Raw genomic sequence first — 22,645 nt, 5'->3', positions numbered from 1 at the left:
TAAGATTTCTACAGGTCCGCATGTGTCTAGTTAACGCCAGACACAGGTCACAGACACTTACGCCACACTCGTGACCATGATTCTATTCATTTTTTTTGTGCTATAAATGTATTCGCTATTTGACATCAATAGCTCTGGGAACAATATGTAGTATCTGTAGCAGTAGTAGTGGAAAAGTAAATTAGTAGCTGGTGGGATATGGTGATTTAAGAATATATAAATTGTATTGAAAAGTCACGTACAGACAATATTAATAATAGTAAATTTCTGAATGAATGGAAGATCATTTAGGAAAATTGTCCTATTGATTTAATAGGGTTACTCATCCAAAAATGCAAAAGGGAAGTCAAAATGTTAGATTCAGAAATTGAAAGTTAAAATTTAAGTTTATGAATATGTCAGATTTAAATCAGCTTATTCATCCTAATAAAAAAACAGTGGATCAGAGAAGACAAACATTGCATGTTCAATGGCAGGATGTTACGGATAGAACAACGTGGAGCGATGTTATTTTGTAATCCAATTAAACGTACAGAACAGGTTTAAACCATTATAAACGGAGCAAATAAATCACCTGTGAATATTTTTTTTTTTACAAGGGTCCTGTATAAGGAAGGACCAGGTGTGGACATCTTACAGTCCACTGGACTATTTATTTTTTGGAATAAAGAACAAATTTATTAGAAAAAGATTTATATTTTGCTCCCTCAAATTTACCTAACAAATTTAATATTTATGCGGACCTTGAAAGATTTCTTAGAAAATTAACTCTAAAGAGCTGTAATAAATCAATAAATGATAATTGTTTAGATTCCAAGATTTAAATGACTGTTGTTAAACATTTGAAAAATACAACTATGAAATCCCCATACACATTTTATCCCTGTCCATAAAGGGGCTGTTATGTAGCATTATTTGGTAAATTAGCCCAAGAGTAAATTTCCAAATAATCTAAATAAAAAACAATATTTGACTTTATGACATGTTAAGAGTAATATAAATATAGTCATTAAGAAAGACAACAGGGGTGGTGCAGTATTAATACAAGAGAGTGCAAAATATTGCCAGGAAACATAGATTTTATAATAAATTTGCAAAAGATCCTGCAACCCAGTTTTTAATTGAATTAAGCAAAGTATCATACCTCATCAATACAGATAATGTAATATATGTCTCAATATGAATTTATTTTAGGGGGTTGACCTGTTATACTTGTTTTATATTACCTTGCCAAAATCCATAAGAATATGGCTAAGCAGCCTGGCTGCCCCATCGTGTCTGGAATTTACAAACTCCGGTCACTTAAATTCAATTATATTTAAAACCTACCAAATAGCAATTTATTTTCCCCCATTGAACAATTTATTTTGGAATCAAATGTGTTCTCACTTATAATCTAGATTTTTAACCAAAGCTTAACAGGAATTCACAATATCAGAAGCAATATGATAGACAACAACCTTTAAAAGTTACTTTCACAGAAAAAAAAGAATTCAGATCAAGAAAGATCTTTTATTTATTTCTCAATTTATTATTATTATTTTATTATTCTCTATTTATAAGGTGCCACATGAAGTCTGCAGTGCTGTACAGAGGGAAAACAACAAGACAGTAGATGGTATAACATTACAATACAGTAAACAAATAACACTAAAACTCTCAAAACAGCTACTGTGGTTCAAGGGGTATAATACAATTTCAGCAATTGGATTATTATTACGAAAGGCCTTGAAAAACATTATTATTTTGCTGGAGCCAATTTTACAACCTTTTTTTTGTACCCCATCTTTTGTTATCTACAAAAGATCTTCCAATGTCAGATAAATTCAAACATGTCACCACAAATGACAAACAAATCAGAATGTACGATAGAATGGTACCATTGTACACATTACAAAACATGTCCTTTTAATGAAAATAAGAGACAAACATTAAATCTGAATATAATACAACTTCATATATTAGCTGCCAAAGTGATTATGTAATTTACCTTTTGACATCTTGAATATGTTCTAACAATTGAAAGTCCAATTGTTAGAACATATAAATAGTATTGGAAATATTCCTAAAATTAAAATGGCCAATAAACCCTCTACATTTCTGGTAAAACATATTGAGTTAATTCACTATTGGCATCGTTTTCAATTGGAATATACTCTATTCACAGTGTGTAACAATAAAAAAATTAAGTGCAGAAAAAATGGAATGTTATAGGAATGATTTAAATAAAATAAAATCTAAAATAGATGAAAATATTTAAGAAAATAAATACATATAAAAATAATAAAAGAGCAGAGATATAATGCTAAGAAATAGAACAAGAGAATTTTGATCTATTAAAGGTGGTAAAATATCTCATAGGTAACTAAATCTGGGTTCAGGTGCTGAGTGCACCTAGTGGTAGGTAGTGGGGGCTCTATGGGTCCCATAGAGCCCCCGGGAATAGTTTAGTGTCCTTACAGAATTTTGCATGTTTAGGTGGTGGTCATAAGGACCCTTACTACTGATATTTGTGTGGGGGTGTTCAGACCATGAGAAAAGACGCCCCCAATGAAAAAAAGGTTTATTGACCAAACATGGAAAAGCCTTTAATTCTCAGCTTTATATCGCTGCTATTTTTATTACTTTTACATTTATTTACCTATACAGGTGTTCATGGAACACGGCTAGAACACAAATGTTGTATCCAGTTCTGAGTTCCAGATTCCGTCTTATAGTGTCTGCATTGCTAGTGACACAATTTATCAGGAAGCTTTTCTATGTCTATACTACAGGTCATGCTAATTGCCATTTAGCTTAAAGAAAATGTTGTATTATTAACTAGTTTTCCTAGTCTTTCTATGACACTTGTCTACAGTACTGGATTGTGGAGAACTTGTTTGGACATCAAGCGCTTGGAACTCTTGTTAACACAGATGGACTGCGGAAATCTCCTTGTCAAGTCTATTCCCGTAGTTATAGCAATGCCTGAAACAATATGTATTATTAGTGACTTTAGGAAGGATACGTAGCTTCTCTGGTGACAATGCAATGTTACCATTACTTCATTTGAACAATGGGATCGTTAATGATGTTCATCACTAATCTTATCTCTATCTGGCATGGGTAATAATGAACTTAATTGTAAGTCTTTTTGCTCCTCTTCACTTTGAAAAACTTTATACCCAAAGACTTCCATAGCATCACCACAAAGGTCTTGTAATCTTTGAACAATTTCAAATTGTAGAGAGGTCCGCCATGCTTTAGAGACATTTACTGCATCTCTGGATGAGATCACAAAATGATTTCCGTACCCTATACCATGCGTTAAATTGTAGACCCAACTCTTAAGTTTGGGGGTAAAATTAAGCTTGCCGAACTGATAAATCTGGCTAGCCTTTTCAATAGGCTGATCGACAATATCCTCGTAACGTATCATCAGGTAGCGGCCACTCAGCCTGCTGAAATTGCCGTTGACGGCAAGTTGATACATGTTGACTTGACTGTCGCAAATCTTTTTTAGCAGTTTAAAAGGCCCGTCCACCTTCTTGTTGTTTTCCCTCCCAATTAGGATGTCACTGTCCTGTGAAAGCTCGCCAGTTGTCCTTTTTCGGGACTGAAACACGGCACGCGGATCCCTCACCAAGTGGAGAATTTTGAGATTAAGCGTTGGATCTTTGAGAAGGGGATAAAGTACTTTCAAATCAAAGAACCTCACTTCCTTCTGCACAATATGACTGTAGGTTTTGCATGTCTTCTCAATAATGTTGAATGCGTATTTATCACAATGCATCTTGCAGTCAAGTTGTGATATGATATCACTTCGCTTAAAGGCATGACAGGCAGGAGGAGAACATAAGGCACGGCTAGTCTCCCATTGGAACAAAGCTGATTTAATTCTATTTTCTGGCATATATGCATCAAATACAGACATGTCGCATAAGAAGACAGAACGAACCAGATCCCTTACTGCCATGTGCAAAACGTTAGCACTGTTTTGCTTCATTGCATCCCATACATGCCAGGCTGGTTCCATGAGATAGAAAACATTGGGGTGCTGGCTGAAGAGTTGCCCAGTGAAGGAAGACCCCGATCTCCAGGTAGAAAGGATGAGGATATGTGTCCGGTTCGGTGTATTGGCAGGAGATGGAGGATCGTCATGCCATTTCATGATAAGGCCCATAAACACCAAACCCTGGGCCGTCATCAGCATTAGCACAGTGAACTTGACTGCACTGAACTTTAACATACTCTTTGTAAAACCTGTAGAAAAATAAAATAAAATATAAAGTGTCATATTAAAGTCTATGGTCTCTTATCACGATTAAAATATTCATAGATAGCAATAGCAACACTGACATCTTCTGGGAGGAAATACATTTTATATAAGAGCATCACCTATGCTAAACACAGTGGAGGCCGGGCGGTTGAAAGCTCGGTCACAGTCTTATTGTCACACGGCGCTTATTCGGCTTCCATAAACAAAGACTAAGACACTCATCTGTGCCTCATTAGCAGCCCTCAAACCCTTAGTCTGATCTGCACATGTGCAGACTGAGCACCTGTCTGTTGCTGGCAAGATTCCTATTGGTCTCTGGTTCTGGCTCTAAACTTGAAAAGGCACCTCCTCCCATTCCTCTGGGCCTGTTCATCAAGTTACCTGGCTGTTTAGGTTCCTACCTATTCTGTGTGCTCTCACCTGGATCGTCAGTGCCTCTGCTGTGTTGCTGTTCAAAGGCTATACTGCTCAAACTACATCTAACTCTACTGTGTTACCCCTCCATGGACTGCACCACTCAAGATCATCTACTCCACATTTGTCTCGGTGGCTCAGTGGTTATTACAGGTCATATCATCTAAGCTGCTTGCTCTTACCCACTCCACTTTGTTGCTGGACTGCTACTTGTACCTCCTGTATCGTGCTGCCTCATTGTGGTCTCATATACCTGCTGCATTACCATCTCTACTTTGTTGCTGGACTGTTCCTGCTATCGCTATATTTGAATACACTGATTATACTGCTATATTGTATGCACTCATACTGCATTGCTGGTGGTACTGCTCACCCTGTTCCTATGTTCCTTGTGCTTAATTACCAAGACTTTCTGTGATCATTCAAGCATCATTAAATCGCTAATTGTACCTTATCCTGCATCTGTTGTCTATTCGCTGTCTGGGTATAGAACTGACATTACCAGTGTGCCTACTTCACACCAGTTACTATCACTCACTCCCCAAGAGTCCAGAACACCAAACTGTGACACCTATGTGGCACCCCTTGGGGGCATCACCCCTCTTTTTTGGAAGTCTTTGGTAGCAGTGTCCCCACTGCTTAACTCTGTATACATTGGCACAACAAACACTTAAGGGCTATATTTACTAAACTGTGGGTTTGAAAAAGTGGAGATGTTGCCTATAGCAACCAATCAGATTCTGGCTGTCATTTATTTAGTACATTCTGCAAAATGATAGATAGAATGTGATTGGTTGCTATAGGCAACATCTCTACTTTTTCAAACCCGCAGTTTAGTAAATATACCCCTTGATGAGTTACATTATGTCACTCAGCCCTAGAGGAACGTCTATGTACACCTAATGCAGTGTTGGCTAACCTGTGACACTCCAGGTGTTGTGAAACTACAAGTCCCAGCATGCTTTGCCAATATATAGCAGCTTATTGCTGGAAGGGTATGCTAGGACTTGTAGTTTCACAACACCTGAGTGTCACAGGTTAGCCAACACTGACCTAATGGTAGCACTAGCCCTGAGCATTTTGAGGTCTGAACTAAGATGATTAAGAACGCAGCTTGTCAATTCACTAGGGTACATCGCTAAAGGAGTTTGTAAAAATAACTATTATGTGCACGAAACACAAGAAGGTTATCAACATCAGAAGTTGACATAAATGGACATGAAACTAGGTTTACCAAGCAGGCAAAGGTTGTTCCGTATGTGCATGTTCCAGAAATTCCACTCCTGGGTTCAAGGACTTATTGCGAGATGAAGTTCAACTCTCTGCTGTGATAGGTGCATCAATTTCAAGCTTCCCCCTGAGAGCAGAAAATATCATTTACAACCTGCATTTAGAAATATATTAAAATTAGAGCTTTGAAAATCGCTGTTAGCCAAAATCTGCCAAAAGCACATACTGTCGAGATGTCTCTGCTAATCGTATAGTGTTAACTGCAATGAATGAGCTTGTCAAGAGTAGTTTACATATACATGTTTATAAAATAAAAAGTGAAACTTTGCAAATAAAGAAAATTAAATATAGAAATTGAGAGTGAAACTGATACTAGGCTAGTTGGGAGAATACCAGAAAAATTTATTTTACTCTTCTGAATATTGGTATTCATACTGGGCCTGATTCATTAAGGAAAGGAAAGCAAATAAATTGAGTAACTTTTCACCTTGGCAAAACCATGTTGCAGTGGAGGGGGAGGTAAATTTAAAATGGGGGGACAGATTTATAGCTGGGGTAGGGCATGTCCCTGATCACCTTTAAATTTCAGTGTACAAAGTTATCAAGTATTTGTGTGCTACATGACAAAGCAGACAGTATTTAACTTGTGTACAAAATAATAAACTAATTTGCACCCCTTGCACTGTAACATGGTTTTGTCCAGAAAACTTGCTCATTTTTTTGCATTACATTCCTTACTGAATCAGGCCCTTGTGCAGGCCCTTGTGCAGGGGCGGGCTGGCAAGTTTCAGCCCGGGGGCTGCATCACATGAAATGCGATGCGGCCGCGTCATCAATGCCGCCGCCACATCGAGCGTCGTGATGCTGCCGCCTGTGCGCCGCTGGTAATAAGTTTATCCGGACGGCACCACTTGCAACCACGGGCGGGATGGGTGGCCCAAACAGCAGTGAGACTGAGCGGCCCGGGGGACAGATGCCCCCCTGTCCCCAGGCCCAGCCCGCCCCTGCCCTTGCGTGTGTAGTATAGTAGACTATTGCATAAGGCGCCCTGAGGCTATTCACATGACAATAGTAACTTAGTTAGTACCTGATAAAAGGCTTGACAAAGGATCCACAAGTGTTTCGAAACATTGCTATGTGAAACTGAATTTTTGCATTATTTCCTGGAGCGCCGTATTTTTCTCTATATATCTGTACTTTGGATTGATACCAGAGCTATATAGTGAAAAGGGGAGTGCCCTGATTAATTGATTTATACAATTTTATATATACACACATATATATATATATATATATATATATATATATATATATATATATATATGTGTATATCTCATATCTCTATCTCCTAGCTATCTGTGTATCTATTTATATATCTGCCTACCTCATTTCCATCCATCTATTATTATCTATCTATCTATCTATCTATCTCATATCTGTCTATCTATCTCATATATCTCTCTATCTCATATCTATCTATCTCTCTATCTCATATCTATCTATCTCTCTATCTCATATCTATTTATCTATCTATCTCATATTTATCTATCTCTCTATCTATCTCATATCTATCTATCTCATATCTCTCTATCTCATATCTCTCTATCTCATATCTCTCTATTTCATATCTCTCTATCTCATATCTATCTCTCTATCTCATATCTATCTCTCTATCTCATATCTATCTATCTCATATCTCTCTATCTCATATCTCTCTATCTCATATCTCTCTATTTCATATCTCTCTATCTCATATCTATCTCTCTATCTCATATCTATCTATCTCTCTATCTCATATCTATTTATCTATCTATCTCATATTTATCTATCTCTCTATCTATCTCATATCTATCTATCTCATATCTCTCTATCTCATATCTCTCTATCTCATATCTCTCTATCTCATATCTCTCTATCTCATATCTATCTCTCTATCTCATATCTATCTCTCTATCTCATATCTATCTCTCTATCTCATATCTATCTCATATCTATCTCTCTCATATCTATCTCTCTCATATCTATCTATCTCTCTCATATCTATCTATTTATCTATCTATCTATCTATCTATCATTTTTGAACTTCCCTATAGCTTTGGGACACAGTGCAATCTGGTTCAAAATGATGTTACTCAATGACATAGGACACCTGATCGGCCTGGCGGTAAAGCGTGGCTATGACGGGCAGATTGTGTGGCCATGTAACAGGGGCACACCTCTGCACCACCATCAAAAGTACTGACTGTACACAGGGGTTAAATAAGTTAACTCACACCCTTGGTCATGTTATCCTTACTATGTAGCTTTTGTTCTCTGTACACTCAAAGTCAGCACTGCACTCTCAATTCCGGAACTGAAAAGCCCAAATGAAGCTTCACCACTCCTGTTCCAGGAACTCGGATGAGCGCAGCTGGGGACATGGGCCGACAAAGCCGGGCCCCCTTCACTTCCTTTTATAAGCCCAATGTTCCATTCTTTGTATTACTCTGAAGACAACATTTACTCCCAACTAAACATATCAACTTCTATAGGTTTTGTAAAAAACAAAAACAAAACACTAATATTTTAATAGGAATTTGACCTTGGTACTTAGTATCAAGGGGACAAAAATTGAACTTGTTTTGTCCACAGTATGAGGCTGTAATTGACTTTTCTACTTGTATTCCAAATGTTAACTCAGCTCAGTATGTATGTTCACTGACCTGTGATATTTAGCAGTGATGGATTAGGCCTCACAACAATGGAGAACGACTTTGCCAAAAAAAAAACCAATATAAGCAGCTGTCAGCGTTACTGGTAAAAAGGTGTAATATAACACAAATTATTGCTAGATTATTTATTACTTGAACCAGATAATTATAAAATGAAATTAGAAACAATGTTTGCTCACAGATGACCATTGAGCCAATAAGAGAGTTAGAATTCACCATTTATACATTTATGATGGTCATGGTAATTGGGTAAGACAAGACGCGGTAATGATATGGAATTCAAAGTGAAACTATAAGTGACAGAATCATTCTGCTACCTCGTTTCCCATTAGGGTGTAACAAGAGAAACATTTATCACACAATCAAACATCGTCTTATCTTCAACCCTTTCACACAATGATCTCCACTTTGCCCACTCCTTCTAGTCGGCGTTCTTAACCTCCAAACTGCCGAAAATTATTACACAGCGGTTTGCAGAGTCCAAACGCCAATTGCCGGTGATATTCTGCGATTTACGACTGTTTAGAAACCGACCACCTAACCTACTCCACCGAAGCGCAGTGTGCGGAACCGGGGAGGGGAAGGGGCCCATGTACAGGACACAGATGACAAAATTGATACAATATTGTAATAATAAATGTTTATGTTCTGTAATTCAAAATGGCTATTATGTGCATTTCGGTTAAAATTAAAAAGTGGATGATACGTGTTCTTTAAATTTATTCAATCTTCTTGTGGAGTATGTGAGCTAAAACATATTTGCTGAATAGTAATTTGTTAATGTTACATCACCATAGGCAAAGGTCCATTATATAGCTCAAGTGGCTATATGCACCTCATTATACCTGTGCTAATATATATATTTATACACACAGTATATATGTAATGCCTGTTAAATTGCTGGATATACACACCTTAAACAATTATTGTCAAGAAAGGTTTGTCATGTATAACTGCTAGTTTATTGCATTTTTTTTTTTTACTGTTTTACAAGGAACAGGTTTAAGAGGTTATTTATTACGTTGTTGTGAGCTTCCATATGCTACTCTACAGCTGACCTGACAGATTCCTGTGCACATCATAGCTGGTAAACTGCATTGCATGCAGGTCCGTAAGCTGATTGTTTATATTTAAGGACTGACTGTGTGTTTTAACATTTTAATGGATGTTTTCAAGAAATACATCAAAGGAATCTGTGATGACATAAATCCCAGTTTAAGTACAGCCGAGAGATGTAGAGACCTCCTATTGGTATTTACAAGGGGATGCTAAGTGCTTGCATTAAGTCTGCGTGCACTAGCTGGTCAGCCTGGGGTGTAAAGTATAAAGTGACGATAGGCAACCTGATACTCTGTAGGAGCCATATGGGTGGCCCTTTAACCTCCAAAAGAGCCGTTCATTACCCTAAATCTTAGTAATAAATTTAATCAATACATATAATCAAAGAGAGAGACACTTGTCTGTGATAAAATATGAGCAGGCATTTTAAATAAGCTTTACATGCTATAACACGCCCAGGGCCGGATTAACCCTAGGGCTAACTGGGCTATAGCCCAGGGGCCTCAGGCATCCAGGGGGCCCTTCAAAGTCCTCAGCAGCATTATTGATCGGTGCGGGGGCGGGGACGCCCCATCCCGATCAATGCTGCTGAGCACTGTCAGTGCAGTCCTCCGTCCCCGGCGCCGCTCAGTAATCTGCTTACTGAGGAGATCTCGCGAGAGTTCACGAATTCTCGCAAGATCTCTTCAGTAAGGAGCTTACAGCGCGCCGCGGAAGGAGGACTGCACTGACAGGTAAGTGCTTGGGGGGGGCCTCACGGGGGCGGCTCACATTGGGGGCCTCACGGGGAAATGGAGCCACCCGTAGCCCAGGGGCCTCCATTCCCTTAATCCGGCCCTGAACACGCCCAATCAGACTTTCCCACAGCCTTCAAATCTTTAGACGCTTTCTGAAAACCCATCTCTTTTTGTAGGCTTACCTTACCCCCGCCAATACTACTCACACTAATGTACTCTCACAACTGTCCCAATCTCCACTCTGAGCAACACTCGCTCCTCTAGTTTTAGCTGTGCCCTCTCCCACTTAGAATGTAAGCTCTCTAACGATCAGGGTCCTCCATACCCTTTGTTTTCATGTCTGCGTTTATTTTGTCTGCCTTGTGTATCCCTGTTTTATGTATGTCCCGTTTTCCCTAATGTACGACACTGCGGAGCACTGTGGTGCCTTGCAAATCTATGATAATAATAATAACATACAAATGTGATAATAAAGCAGAAAGGAGCTGCCGCAGGTGAAGTCTGCATGTGGCCTATCACTGGTATTGAGGTTTTGCCTATCAGTTTTATTATCTTTGCCTCAGGTCATGCCAGTGCAATCTGTTCTGATAGGTATATCTTTGCTTGCATACAGGTTAAATAATCATCCAAGTAAAAACAATAAAGCCAATTAATAGTAAAAGTACAGGGTATTTATATCACATACGAGTGTGCAATTAGTTCACATATTAAGTGGAATTGATAGCGTAGACATCTAATGTTACAGCCAAATAAGAGTACAGGCAATTGGCAGATAAATGCATGTGTCTACTATTTCATTGCAATTTTATGTTTTTCAATGGGCAGGTCTGGGCAGACTTTCTACGCCGTGGTAATTTTGTGTAGTGTCATAGGTTTGAGATTAGACTCCTGTGGAATGGAAAAGTTTGTGATAGAAAATCTCCAATGCTGAGAGGTCTGAGACCCCGTGGATTTGTACATAAGCTGTTTTATGTTGTTTTATATTGTACGTGTTCTATACATACATTCTACAATATGATAGTTAGAATCTGATTGGTTGCTATAGGCAACATCTCCACTTTTCAAACTCGCCGGAAAACTCTCAGCTAGATACATTTACGCCCTGATCTAATTGAAACGTTGAGATTTTTTTTAGATTAGGCCATTATGGAATGTTGAACTTTTAATAGCGAGACATGACTAGAGTAGACTTGATTCTAAGCAAATTGGCTAAGTGCCCATCATTCTATATTTATTATGTATACCTACTGGTGTAGTGCATTTGTTTTACTGTCTTTCAAGGAACAGGTTTAAGTGGTTTGTAAATATGGGTGTCACTTTATGTGATCTGATAGTGATGATATTACCAGGAAAACATTTAATGTGACTAGCGCTCAGTGTGTTGCATTATAGTATTTTATAGCTCAGCTAACAGAATATTGTGTTTATACTATCTGGTAAATAAAAAGCATTGCATACAGAGGTGATGAAATACAGAGAACGATTCATTGAGGCACGCAAAACGAACGTAATGTGCGTGAAACAGGTATATGCACGTCCCTATTCAACAAGGAACAGAGGTGACGATACATGTGGTAATGAATACAAGTGTAGGTCTGTTCTACTAGACAGGACACTGCAGGATATGAGGAATATAAAGTCACAAATGAACAAACAAACCTATTCAATTAAGGTCACATGTTAATAATATAGGACCTGATTCATTAAGGAAAGCCAAACAAAAATAAGGCAATACCATGTTGCACTGGAGGGGGAGGTAAATTTATATTATTTATTAAATTTAAAATGTGATGGCAGATTTATAGATGGGGCAGGACATGTCCTAGATCAACTTTAAATTTCAGTGTAAAAATAAGCTATCAAGTATTTGTGTGTTACATGAAAAACAGACAGTATTTTCCTTATGTGCAAAATAATAAACTAATTTGCACCCCTTGCATTGCAACATGGTTTTGTCCAGAAAACTTACTCAATTTTTTCTATAACTTTATAACTTTCCTTAATGAATCAGGCCCATAGTCATTAATGGCAAAACATTGTAAAAAAAAAAAGTTGATTTTTTTTTTATTTATTTTTTTTGCCATGAAAAATATTTATTAGGATGGTTTTTTTTTTTATAATTTTCAGTGGTCAATCAAGAAAATACAGACAGCAAAACGATAACACTGTGTAGCATGCACAGTAAAATCACAACAGTTATTGTGGTGTATCGCATATGAGGAAACCTTTAGACAAAAATGACCGGTTTTTACATTTTTAAAGAGTAATATAAAATGGGTGTAGGAACAAAATGGATTGTGGGGGAGGGGTGAGGGGTTAGGACCACAAAGATAAGCACTGTAAGTATTTAGAGGATAACTAGGGTGTGTTGAGCCTATAGCAGAGGGGGAGATATGTGTCGGGAAGAGTTAGGGTCATCGCACATGGGTCAGGTCGGAGGACGTGGAGCATTGAGGGTGGAAGGTGTGTTCCACGGCTAGCCATGGAGCCCAGACTTGACTGAAGACGTGGCCTCTATCGTGGAGGTAGTACGTAATCTCCTCCATAGCGGCCTTGTGCCAAATCTGCTTCTTGAGAGCCAAAAGGGATGGAGGTGAGGTCTTTTTCCAATTAAGGGCTATGAGTGATTTGGCTGCTGTCAGGATGTGGGCAGTTAATTTCTTGGAGAATTTGTCCAGGTCTTGGGGAGGGTAACATAAAAGAAATATCCAGGGATCTTTCGGGATAGGGGCGTCAAAAAGGGTATTTAGGAAACTATGGACTGAATCCCAGAAGGTGGTGATAATCGGGCAAGACCACAAAATATGAAACATCGTACCCCTTTGGCCACAGTCCCGCCAACAGCAGGGAAACATTCTATGGAGTCTTGTGGGAGTGTAATACCAACGGTAATAAATTTTGTAAGAGGTTTCCTTGAGTTTAGTTGATATAGAGCATTTAGCTATCCCCAGTCTCATGTCCTCCCAAGCCTCTTCATCCGGGGGAGGACCAAGGTCCTTTTCCCACTCGTCTTCATGAGGGTTTGGAGAGGGAAGGGCAGAAGTGAGAAGAATGCTATATATTTGAGAAATCATGCCCTTGTCCAAGGGATGTTTTCTACAAAGAGATTCAAATGGAGTAAGGTCCCTAAGAACATAGGTTGGTGGCAGGGATCACAAGAAATGATTAATTTGGAAGAATTCAAAGGGGCTGAGGATTTGGGACGGGGATTGGGGTTGGAGATCCGCTAGCGAAAGCCAGCGGCCCTGTTTGGAAAAATCTACTGGAAATTTAAGCCCTGCACGAGACCAGTTACGGTGGATTGTAGAGGCAGATCCGGGAGGGAACACCGGGTTATGCCAGATGGGGGTTAAAGGAGATATTGCAGTTGAAAGTTTTAGTTTGAAGGAGTTGGAGTCCCAGAGCATAGCATCAAATTTGATAGAAGGCAGTGCTCTAACAGCAGGGGGGCGACGGGCGGGAGATACGCCCCAGAGAGAGGAGAGATCGGGCAGGGTTAGATGGGCCGATTCTATATCAAACCATGCAGTGGAGCCAGAGGGAGCGTAGGAGGCAACGATTTGCGAAAGGTGGGATGCCAAATAGTATAATTTGATGTCGGGAAGGCCTCTTCCTCCTCCAGGGATTGGTCGTTTTAAGATATTGGATGAGACTCTAGGAGGTCTATGGTTCCAAATAAAGCGGGTGAGTGCCTTCTGGATGTTAGCAAGGAAAGAGGCAGGGACAGCTACCGGAAGGGTTTGGAAGAGGTACAGCCATTTGGGGAGTATGTTCATTTTGACAGCTATGATCCTGCCCAGCCACGAAATAATAAGGCGGTTCCAGGAGGTCAGGTCTCATTGCGTCTTGGAGAAAAGGGGTAGGAAATTCTCACGAAAGAGGAGGTCATAGCGAGAAGTGAGGAAAACCCCCAAGTATTTGATCTTTCTGTTCTGCCATTTGAAATTAAAGTTAGCCCGGAGGAGCTCGGTATCCCGAGGAGAAACGTGAAGCAGCATGGCCTCTGACTTGGTGTAGTTTATCTTATAGCCCGAAACATCGCTGTAGTTCTGAAGGATGACATAAAGGTTGGGCAAGGAGATCCCCGGTTGGGTAAGTGATAGGAGGTTATCGTCTGCAAAGAGTGAGATCTTGGAGTTCGTATTACCCAAATTGACCCCCTGTATGCTAGGATTAGACCTAATTTGGGAAGCCAGAGGTTCAATTATCAGAGCAAATATCAGAGGGGAAAGGGGGCAACCCTGTCGTGTTCCATTTCGAATGGAGAATGATTCTGAGGGAGTGCCATTAACCAGGACTTTAGCAGTAGGGGTGGTGTATAATGCTAGGACGCCAGTGAGGAAGTCGCCAGCGAAGCCGAACGACTCGAGCCGCTTTCATAAAGTCCCAAGAGATCCTGTCAAATGCTTTTTCAGCATCCAGAGAGAGCATAATAGTTGGGGATCTCCTGGAATTTGTAATATGGATGATGTCAATGGCACGTCTGGTATTGTCCCTCGCCTGGCGTCCCGGGATAAACCCTACTTGGTCATACTGGATCAGAGAAGGGAGGAAGGCATTCAGACGGTTTGCTAGGATTTTGGCATAAATTTTCAAATCGAGATTGAGGAGAGAGATTGGCCTGTAGCTAGCACAGTGGAGCGGGTCTTTACCGTCTTTAGGGATAACTACAATTTTGGCTTCCAGCATCTCTGATGGGAGAGGGTCACCTTGGAGAGTGTTGTTATAAAGGGATTTGAGATGAGGGGCCAACAAATCAGAAAATTTCTTGTAGTATGCGGCCGTGAAGCCGTCAGGGCCTGGGGATTTAGCACTTCTTTGTCCCTTGATGGCTTGATGGATCTCGTCTGTCGAGATCTCTTCATTGAGAAGTGAAAGGGCTTGGTGGGATAATTTAGGTAGCCTGGCTTTGGCAAGAAAGTCAGTGATCAGGGCGGAGGGGGTTTTCAGTGTTGGGGAGGAAGCGGGAGCCGGGAGGTTATAAAGAGCAGTGTAAAAATGTTGAAATGCTGACCTGATATCTGCTGGATCGTGAGTTAACTGGTTATGTGAATCACGGATAGCAATAATATTTCTATGGGTTCTAGCTGTACGCAGCCATGATGCAAGAATTTTGTCAGCTTTGTCTCCTTTTTCATAAAAAGTCTGACGGAGCCATTTAAGGCGTGTGGCCGCTTGTTTAGAGAGAAGGAGGTTTAGTTTGGCTTTGGTTTCCCGGAGGGCTGTCAGGTTTGCGGGATCAGGGGTTGCTTTGTTCTGGGCTTCCAGGGTTTAGAAGTTGGATGGAGAGCTCATTGGTTCGGGTGAGGTATTCTTTTTTGTGTCTGGAGGCCATGCTGATCAAGGGTCCCCTCAAGACCGCTTTGTGCGCAGTCCATAAGGTGGCTTTGGAGACTTCTGGAATATCATTTAGCTCAAAGTAGTCCTTCAGTCTAGTCCTAATCTGAGATACTATATTCGTATTGTGAAGAAGGGAGTCATTAAGACGCCAGGTCATTGGGCGAGGTCGGGGTAGGAGGTCAGAGATGTCAATTGTAAAAGGAGCATGGTCAGACCAAGTCAATGGGTGGTCCTGGACCGCCTGGTGGTTTAGGGCCAAATCATGGGTGAGCAAGATCATATCTATACGGGAGTATGAGCCATGGGGTGAAGAATAAAATGTGTAATCGCGTGTAGTCGGCTCCTTCACTCTCCAGGAGTCATATAGAAGCTGGGATTTCATGAGACTGAGGAGGGATTTAGTGGATTCTGGGTCTGCTGAGAGCGGAACAGCGGCCACCGGGGCAGAACGGTCGATGGTGGTGTTCAGAACAGTGTTGAAGTCGCCCGCTACAATAAGATCCCCCTGTCTAAAACGAGTCAATAAGGAATCTAGTTTGGTGAAGAAGCGGTGTTGGTGTTGGTTAGGGACATAAACGTTTACTAGTGTACAGAGCTTGTTGTTTAGCTTACCTATCAGAATGAGATAACGTCCGTCTTTGTCAGCAAGAGAATTGTTAAGCACAAACGTGAGTTGACGTGCCAGTAAGATCGAGACCCCTCATTTTTTAGCTGAGTGATCACAGGCATGGTATGAGTCGGGATATAATTTAGAGTTCGGGGTGAGAGTCATGTAGAAAGTGAGTCTCCTGTATGAAAATTAGGTCTCCCCTATGATATTTAAGGGTCACGTGAAGTTTACTTCATTTCTGGGGATTATTTAACCCTTCTACATTAAGGGAAAGGACCCTAAGACCCATGTGCGATGAGGGAGAGGAAGATAAACTGAGAGCAAGAGATGAAAGGGTGAGGTGGGAGATCTGAGTAAACCTGACGTGGTATCTGAGTGGTTCTTGAGGCACATATAGTGGAGAATGGAGCAAAAAAGATCCTTAGCTTATTGTGGTCTATTTGAGTAAGTAAGGGGGCGGGGAGAAGGGGACGAAGGGAGGGTGGAGGGAGGTGGTCACACGGCGGAATAGGCCGGGACCTGTGGTGCCGACATTGGGAAGGGAGGCTATGAGCCAATAAGGCACATAGGTCAGCAAGGGAGCCTAAAGCTCCCGGGGGGAGTGGCAGAACATCCAAAGGATGCATCAGGAGGGTCCAAATAGTGGGGGCGAAGTGCGCACCCTCCTAGGGTTTTGAGATGGGGCACTGGAAATGAAAGAATAATGAAGTGATGTGCGGAGCAGCCGGGTAGTATGGAGAGGGAAGATAGAAGGGGGAACTTATGGTAGGGGGGTAGTAGAAAGGGGGAGTAATGGGAGATAAGAGGGGGAGAGATGGTGAGGAACAAAGGAATGTATGTAGCATAACACAGTAATACAACCAGTTATTTAAACTATACAGAATGGACTTATATTACATTAACTCGTAATGAACTAAACAACATTGTAGCCTCTGGTGCTCTCCCATCATACCTCCCCAGGGGCATCCGGAATAAAATAGAAAGGATGCCAATTGACAAGGTGGGCGTCACGGTGGTGGCCCATATTAGGATGTTTTTAATGTCCACTGTACCTGTCAGCCATCATCACTAGTAATCGGCCTGTAGCTGGAGCAAGAGATGCAGCTGAAATATAAGTACCTAAGAGATGCACAGAACTTGAATCCGACTCTTTTGCGTGCGCTCGGGCTTGGCACGTTTTTACTGTACATTGACTACGTGTATCCGCCCCTTCGCCACCCTGTAGTAAGTGTCCTTTTCGTTTGAAGATGATTTGTAAGTTGCTGCGCTCTGTGGCGTACAGTCCAGTTCTGGGCATGCGCAGAGTAATTACACATTATACGCAGGGCCATCTTAACAACATTATGGGCCCCCGGGCAAAGCAGTGCACCGGGGCCCCTAGATATAGATATAGATATATAGATGTATACAGATACATATATAGGTATAGATATATAGAGATAGATAGATGTACTTGCTCAGTGACCCTTGTAGGTTATTTTGCAGGGTTTTTTCTTTTGCAGGATTATTTATTCTCATTAAGAGCCGTGCCTATGGGGCCCCCTTGCCCGTGGGGCCCCCGGGCAGCTGCCCATCCTGCCCAATGGAAAAGATGGCCCTGATTATACGCAAAAGTCTCCAGTTACGCTCCTTAATGAATCAGGCTCACAATGTCTGTAACTTAGTTTGTGTTTGAGGTCAGTCAGGCTATTAGCTTGATGGGTCCTAAAGGGAGACTTTATAAGGCACATAGATTCCCTCTTAGTTAGGAATCCGGATCTTAAGAACTTCACCAATGTTTTTTATGGGCAGGACTGGGTGGACCTGTCATCTGTAGGTACTGATAATCCCTCTACAGGAGGCAGTGAAGTGTGTTGTGTGTTTTAGGGGGGGAATTCAAGGTGTGAAATGGCCACTCTGGTGGTAATTTAGGGAAGGGGTTTGTTGGTTGTTGGGTGGCCTGTGGGTTGTGCACAGTATCGGTAACCTTGTGGTATATGACCAGCGTATGGCATCTGTGCGCCCTAATACATCCCTCTCCATACAGAGTGTTATACAGTAAAGGTTTGCCCATGATGTTTTTGCCTGGGGGTTGTGGGTTGATGGTCCTCATGGGGACGACATGGATTTAAATGCAATACCCCCGCAGTGACGTCTTTGACTGCTCTTGAATGTTATTTCCATTCACCATCACTCCCAAGGAGAGGCAGGATTAAGACATGGCGCTGCTTGGTGTACCTGACATTTTGTTATCATTTCTTCATATTTCGATAATTGTAGATGTGTCTATCAGTCTCTATCTAATTGTCTACATCCAGGGATGGACTGACCACCCAGCAATTCTGGCAACTGCCAGATGAGCTGTTGCCGCTATCGGTTGGTCAGCTCTTGTAGATGGCAACACTATGTGACGGCACGCAGGATCTGTCATGTGACATATCAATGAGCTGTTTGGTAAATGCATCACTGCCACTTTTTGCTATTTCCTCCTACCTTCTCCATTTGCCAGTGCTTTTATTAGTAAGTAAAATGTACATTTTATAATGTATACCTTAGACATTAACCTCTAAAGCATGGATGGGTACATGCCACTCATACCTGCCCACATGGCTCCACTTACTGGCTAGTAATTTAATGACAGCCTAAAAATACGCATTTGTCCATATCCAGCAGAGGAGGAGAATCTAGAGCAGAACACATTGGACTCATAATGCGGAAGGCAGCTGTTCCTATTCAGTCTTCTACACTGGCCCCATGTAATCCCTACAATTCACTCACACTCTTCCTTCCATCCCAAAACTTCCCACCCACCTCAGAGCTCTGACCCTTCCAACCTCTTTCACAGCTTTCCGCTTCATTCCATTGTTTACTGCTCATTCTAAAGTGCTGGATCTGTCTTCAACATACTCACATCCATCTATGATCTATATTCCTCTAACGCCTTCAATCTCTTTGCCATTCCTGAAATTTGTCTCTCTCCTTCTGTCATGGTTTCCCCTCCAGCTGTCTCCTAAGGAGATCTCTGCCTCACCCACACTCCTCAACAGTACGGCCATCAAGGTAGTGGTACTGCTAATCTCCAGTAGCTGCACATACAAAATCGTTGCCTACTTTGAAGTCCATACCATCGCTCTTCGCTCCACCTTTGTGTTGCAGTCATCTATCGCCACCCCAGGGCCAATATCCCAAGTCTTTGAGAACATTGGTCATGATCTCCCACTCATCAAGATAGACACTTCCTGGACCTTATGTTCTCCCGTCTCTGTTCCAACTCCAATTTCTCCAACATCCTTCATAGTCTCCAACCACAGCCTCCTTTCCTTTTGCCTCACATTGCCTCCTACATACCCCTCGGACTAACCTTTCTAGTACCAGTCCCCTCTCCTGTTACTCCCCCGACCTGATGGAGCAGCCTCTTTCTACAACACTACATGCACCACAGCCCTAAACAAGGCAGCACCAGCCACCTTACATGGTCCCCAGAAATCTAAACTCAAACAGACCCACTGCCCGTGGAAGTGCTCTCCTACCACTGAGCAGAAATGGAAAAAATCTTGCTTCAAAGTTGACTTCCTCCACTACAAAGTTATCCTGTCTTCAAACTCCAGTGCTCTCCCTCTTGCCTAGCAAGCATACTCTGTCTTTATTATCTACCCAGTCTATTAACCCTTATTGTCTCTTTGTTATCTTCAACGGGCTTCCCTGTCCATCACCCCTTCTTCCTCCCTCACTGATCTTGACTGTGACACTTAATCCATAGGGGAAATCAACACTATCCATCAGGAGATTTCCTCTGACCAACACTCCACAACCACCTTTTCCTTCAGTCTACCATCCACCCTTAGGACCTTCTCTCCTTTTACCGAGGACGACGACTATCTCTCTATCTCATATCTATGTCATATTCAGTGATTTATATTCCACCAGCAAACTGGGTATAAATAACACATTTATCTATCTATCTATCTATCTATCTATCTATCTATCTATCTATCTATCTATCTATCTATCTCTTTATATATCTGCCTTCCTTATTGTATTTTATAAATCTTTTAAAATAATATTCCACATGCTATGTAAATACATGGGAAACCACACATGAAAGTTTCACAATCTAGCAAGTACATTTAAAACATTACTTTTATTAACTAAAACACTTATTACGCTCATAGACAAATTCAGTCCTTACTACATTTTCTTCCAAATCGTCTGCTTTTTAGGGGCTCCAACAGCTTCTCCCTTAGACTATGTGTTGCTTCAGTATGTTCGTGCTAGTTATAGTAAGGCTGATGGCATTTTATTTGACACGTTTAGGCATTTCATTAACTCTCTGGGGCTATAGCAATGCCACAGGCAAAATGACTTAGAAATGAAAGTCTTTGCAGAAATGCTGATACACTGAATACAGGTAATTTCTTGTAACGTTTGGAAATGCTTTCAAAGAAGCCATTCCATCGGAACGTGTGTTTGATTATATGGATTCTTGCTATTCCGTGACAGCTGATCCCAAAACAAGACAACATGTTAATATAGCCTTACCTTTTATTACAAAATATCTCCTAAGACAAGGTCTTGAAGTTGTTTAATGATCCTTATTTCTGCTTGTCTGTAGCTTCTATCTGTTCCTTATTCTCTGTTCTGATAACTTTAGCACCTGTGTCAGTCACAGGTTCCACCTACTCTCTTCACTTGCCTTTGAAGGCTGGCACGTTTTAGGAGTTCTGTCTGATCCTCCCTCTTTTTCAATGAATAATGTGTAGGTGCCAGCAAACTCAAATGTTCAGATCCAGCGGTGGATTCTGACTTTATGTTCGACGGACAAGAGAGTTGGGAATTGTATTAGACTAATAAGGGCCCAGGGCACCCATCCAGGACGGGTACCTGATACCATACCTACTGTTCAGAAAAACTGCACTTAGTGTGCTGAACAACAGTAGTGGTGCATACAAAATTACTTGAGCACACATATTGAATAGCAGATTAAGAGACAATGAAATTAGCAGCCAACAAACAGATATCCATCAGGGGTATTGTGCAGAGCAAAGAAATTGGGCAACCGAGAAATCTCATTGTCTGCAGTTCTGACACCTATTTCTGAATCTTGTATGCAAACAGAACAATCAATTTTACTTACACTGTCCCTTACGTGCCAACATTTCAAATGGGTGGAGCGTGCATGTGCGGGGGTGGGGGTTATGATGCGGTTGTGTCACCGTAGCCTCGCCCCCTGCACTGCAATGGGGGGATCTGAGAGAGAGTTCTGTTCTTCTGGGAGTTTGGGAGTCTCCTGAACTTGTGGGAGAGTAGAGAGGGAGCATGTGTGGTAGGTGTGAGTATGTGGAGGAGGTATAAGAAGGCATGTGGGGTAGGTGTGAGTGGCATGTGGGGTAGGTGTGAGTATGTGGAGGAGGTGTAAGAAGGCATGGTGGTAGGTGTGAGTATGTGGAGGAGGTATAAGAAGGCTTGTGTGGTAGGTGTGAGTATGTGGAGGAGGTGTAAGAAGGCTTGTGGGGTAGGTGTGAGTGGCATGTGGGGTAGGTGTGAGTATGTGGAGGAGGTGTAAGAAGGCTTGTAGGGTAAGTGTGAGTGGCATGTGGTGTAGGTGTGAGCGGCATGTGGGGTAGGTGTGAGTATGTGGAGGAGGTGTAAGAAGTCTTGTGGGGTAGGTGTGAGTGGCATGTGGGGTAGGTGTGAGTATGTGGAGGAGGTGTAAGAAGGCTTGTAGGGTAAGTGTGAGTGGCATGTGGGGTAGGTGTGAGTATGTGGAGGAGGTGTAAGAAGGCTTGTGGGGTAGGTGTGAGTGGCATGTGGGGTAGGTGTGAATATGTGGAGGAGGTGTAAGAAGGCTTGTGGGGTAGGTGTGAGTGGCATGTGGGGTAGGTGTGAGTATGTGGAGGAGGTGTTAGAAGGCTTGTAGGGTAAGTGTGAGTGGCATGTGGTGTAGGTGTGGGTGGCATGTGGGGTAGTTGTATGTGGAGGAGGTGTAAGAAGCATGTGGGGTAGGTGTGAGTGGCATGTCAGGTAGGTGTGGGTGGCATGTGGGGTAGGTGTATGTGAAGGAGGTGTGAGAAGGCATTAGGTGTAGGTGTATTATGTGGAGGAGGTGTAAGAAGGCATGCGGAGTAGGTGTGAGTGGCATGTGGGGTAGGTGTATGTGGAGGAGGTGTAAGAAGCATGTGGGGTAGGTGTGAGTGGCATGTCAGGTAGGTGTGGGTGGCATGTGGGGTAGGTGTATGTGAAGGAGGTGTGAGAAGGCAGTAGGTGTAGGTGTATTATGTGGAGGAGGTGTAAGAAGGCATGCGGAGTA

General features: G+C 41.7%; 1 protein-coding gene and 1 long non-coding RNA gene across 2 annotated transcripts in view; one reads left to right on the top strand and one right to left on the bottom strand.

Moving 5' to 3' along the window:
- The window catches only part of LOC142103605 (uncharacterized), a 51,318-nt gene that overhangs the window by 8,492 nt on the left and 20,181 nt on the right, over nucleotides 1–22,645 (top strand). The gene's annotated exons all lie outside the window — the stretch shown is intronic.
- LOC142103604 (carbohydrate sulfotransferase 4-like) lies at nucleotides 1,493–21,019 on the bottom strand. The gene is made up of 3 exons (XM_075187689.1): nucleotides 20,878–21,019; nucleotides 5,907–6,029; nucleotides 1,493–4,242 (listed from the first exon to the last, which is right to left on the bottom strand). Exons 2-3 carry the CDS (start codon nucleotides 5,935–5,937, stop codon nucleotides 3,065–3,067), a joined length of 1,209 nt encoding a protein of 402 aa, XP_075043790.1. The 5' UTR covers nucleotides 5,938–6,029; nucleotides 20,878–21,019; the 3' UTR covers nucleotides 1,493–3,064.

Source organism: Mixophyes fleayi, chromosome 10 (genome assembly GCF_038048845.1).
Source record: "Mixophyes fleayi isolate aMixFle1 chromosome 10, aMixFle1.hap1, whole genome shotgun sequence".
Classification (NCBI taxonomy): Eukaryota; Metazoa; Chordata; class Amphibia; order Anura; family Limnodynastidae; genus Mixophyes; species Mixophyes fleayi.
This window is presented reverse-complemented; position numbering and strand designations above follow the sequence as displayed.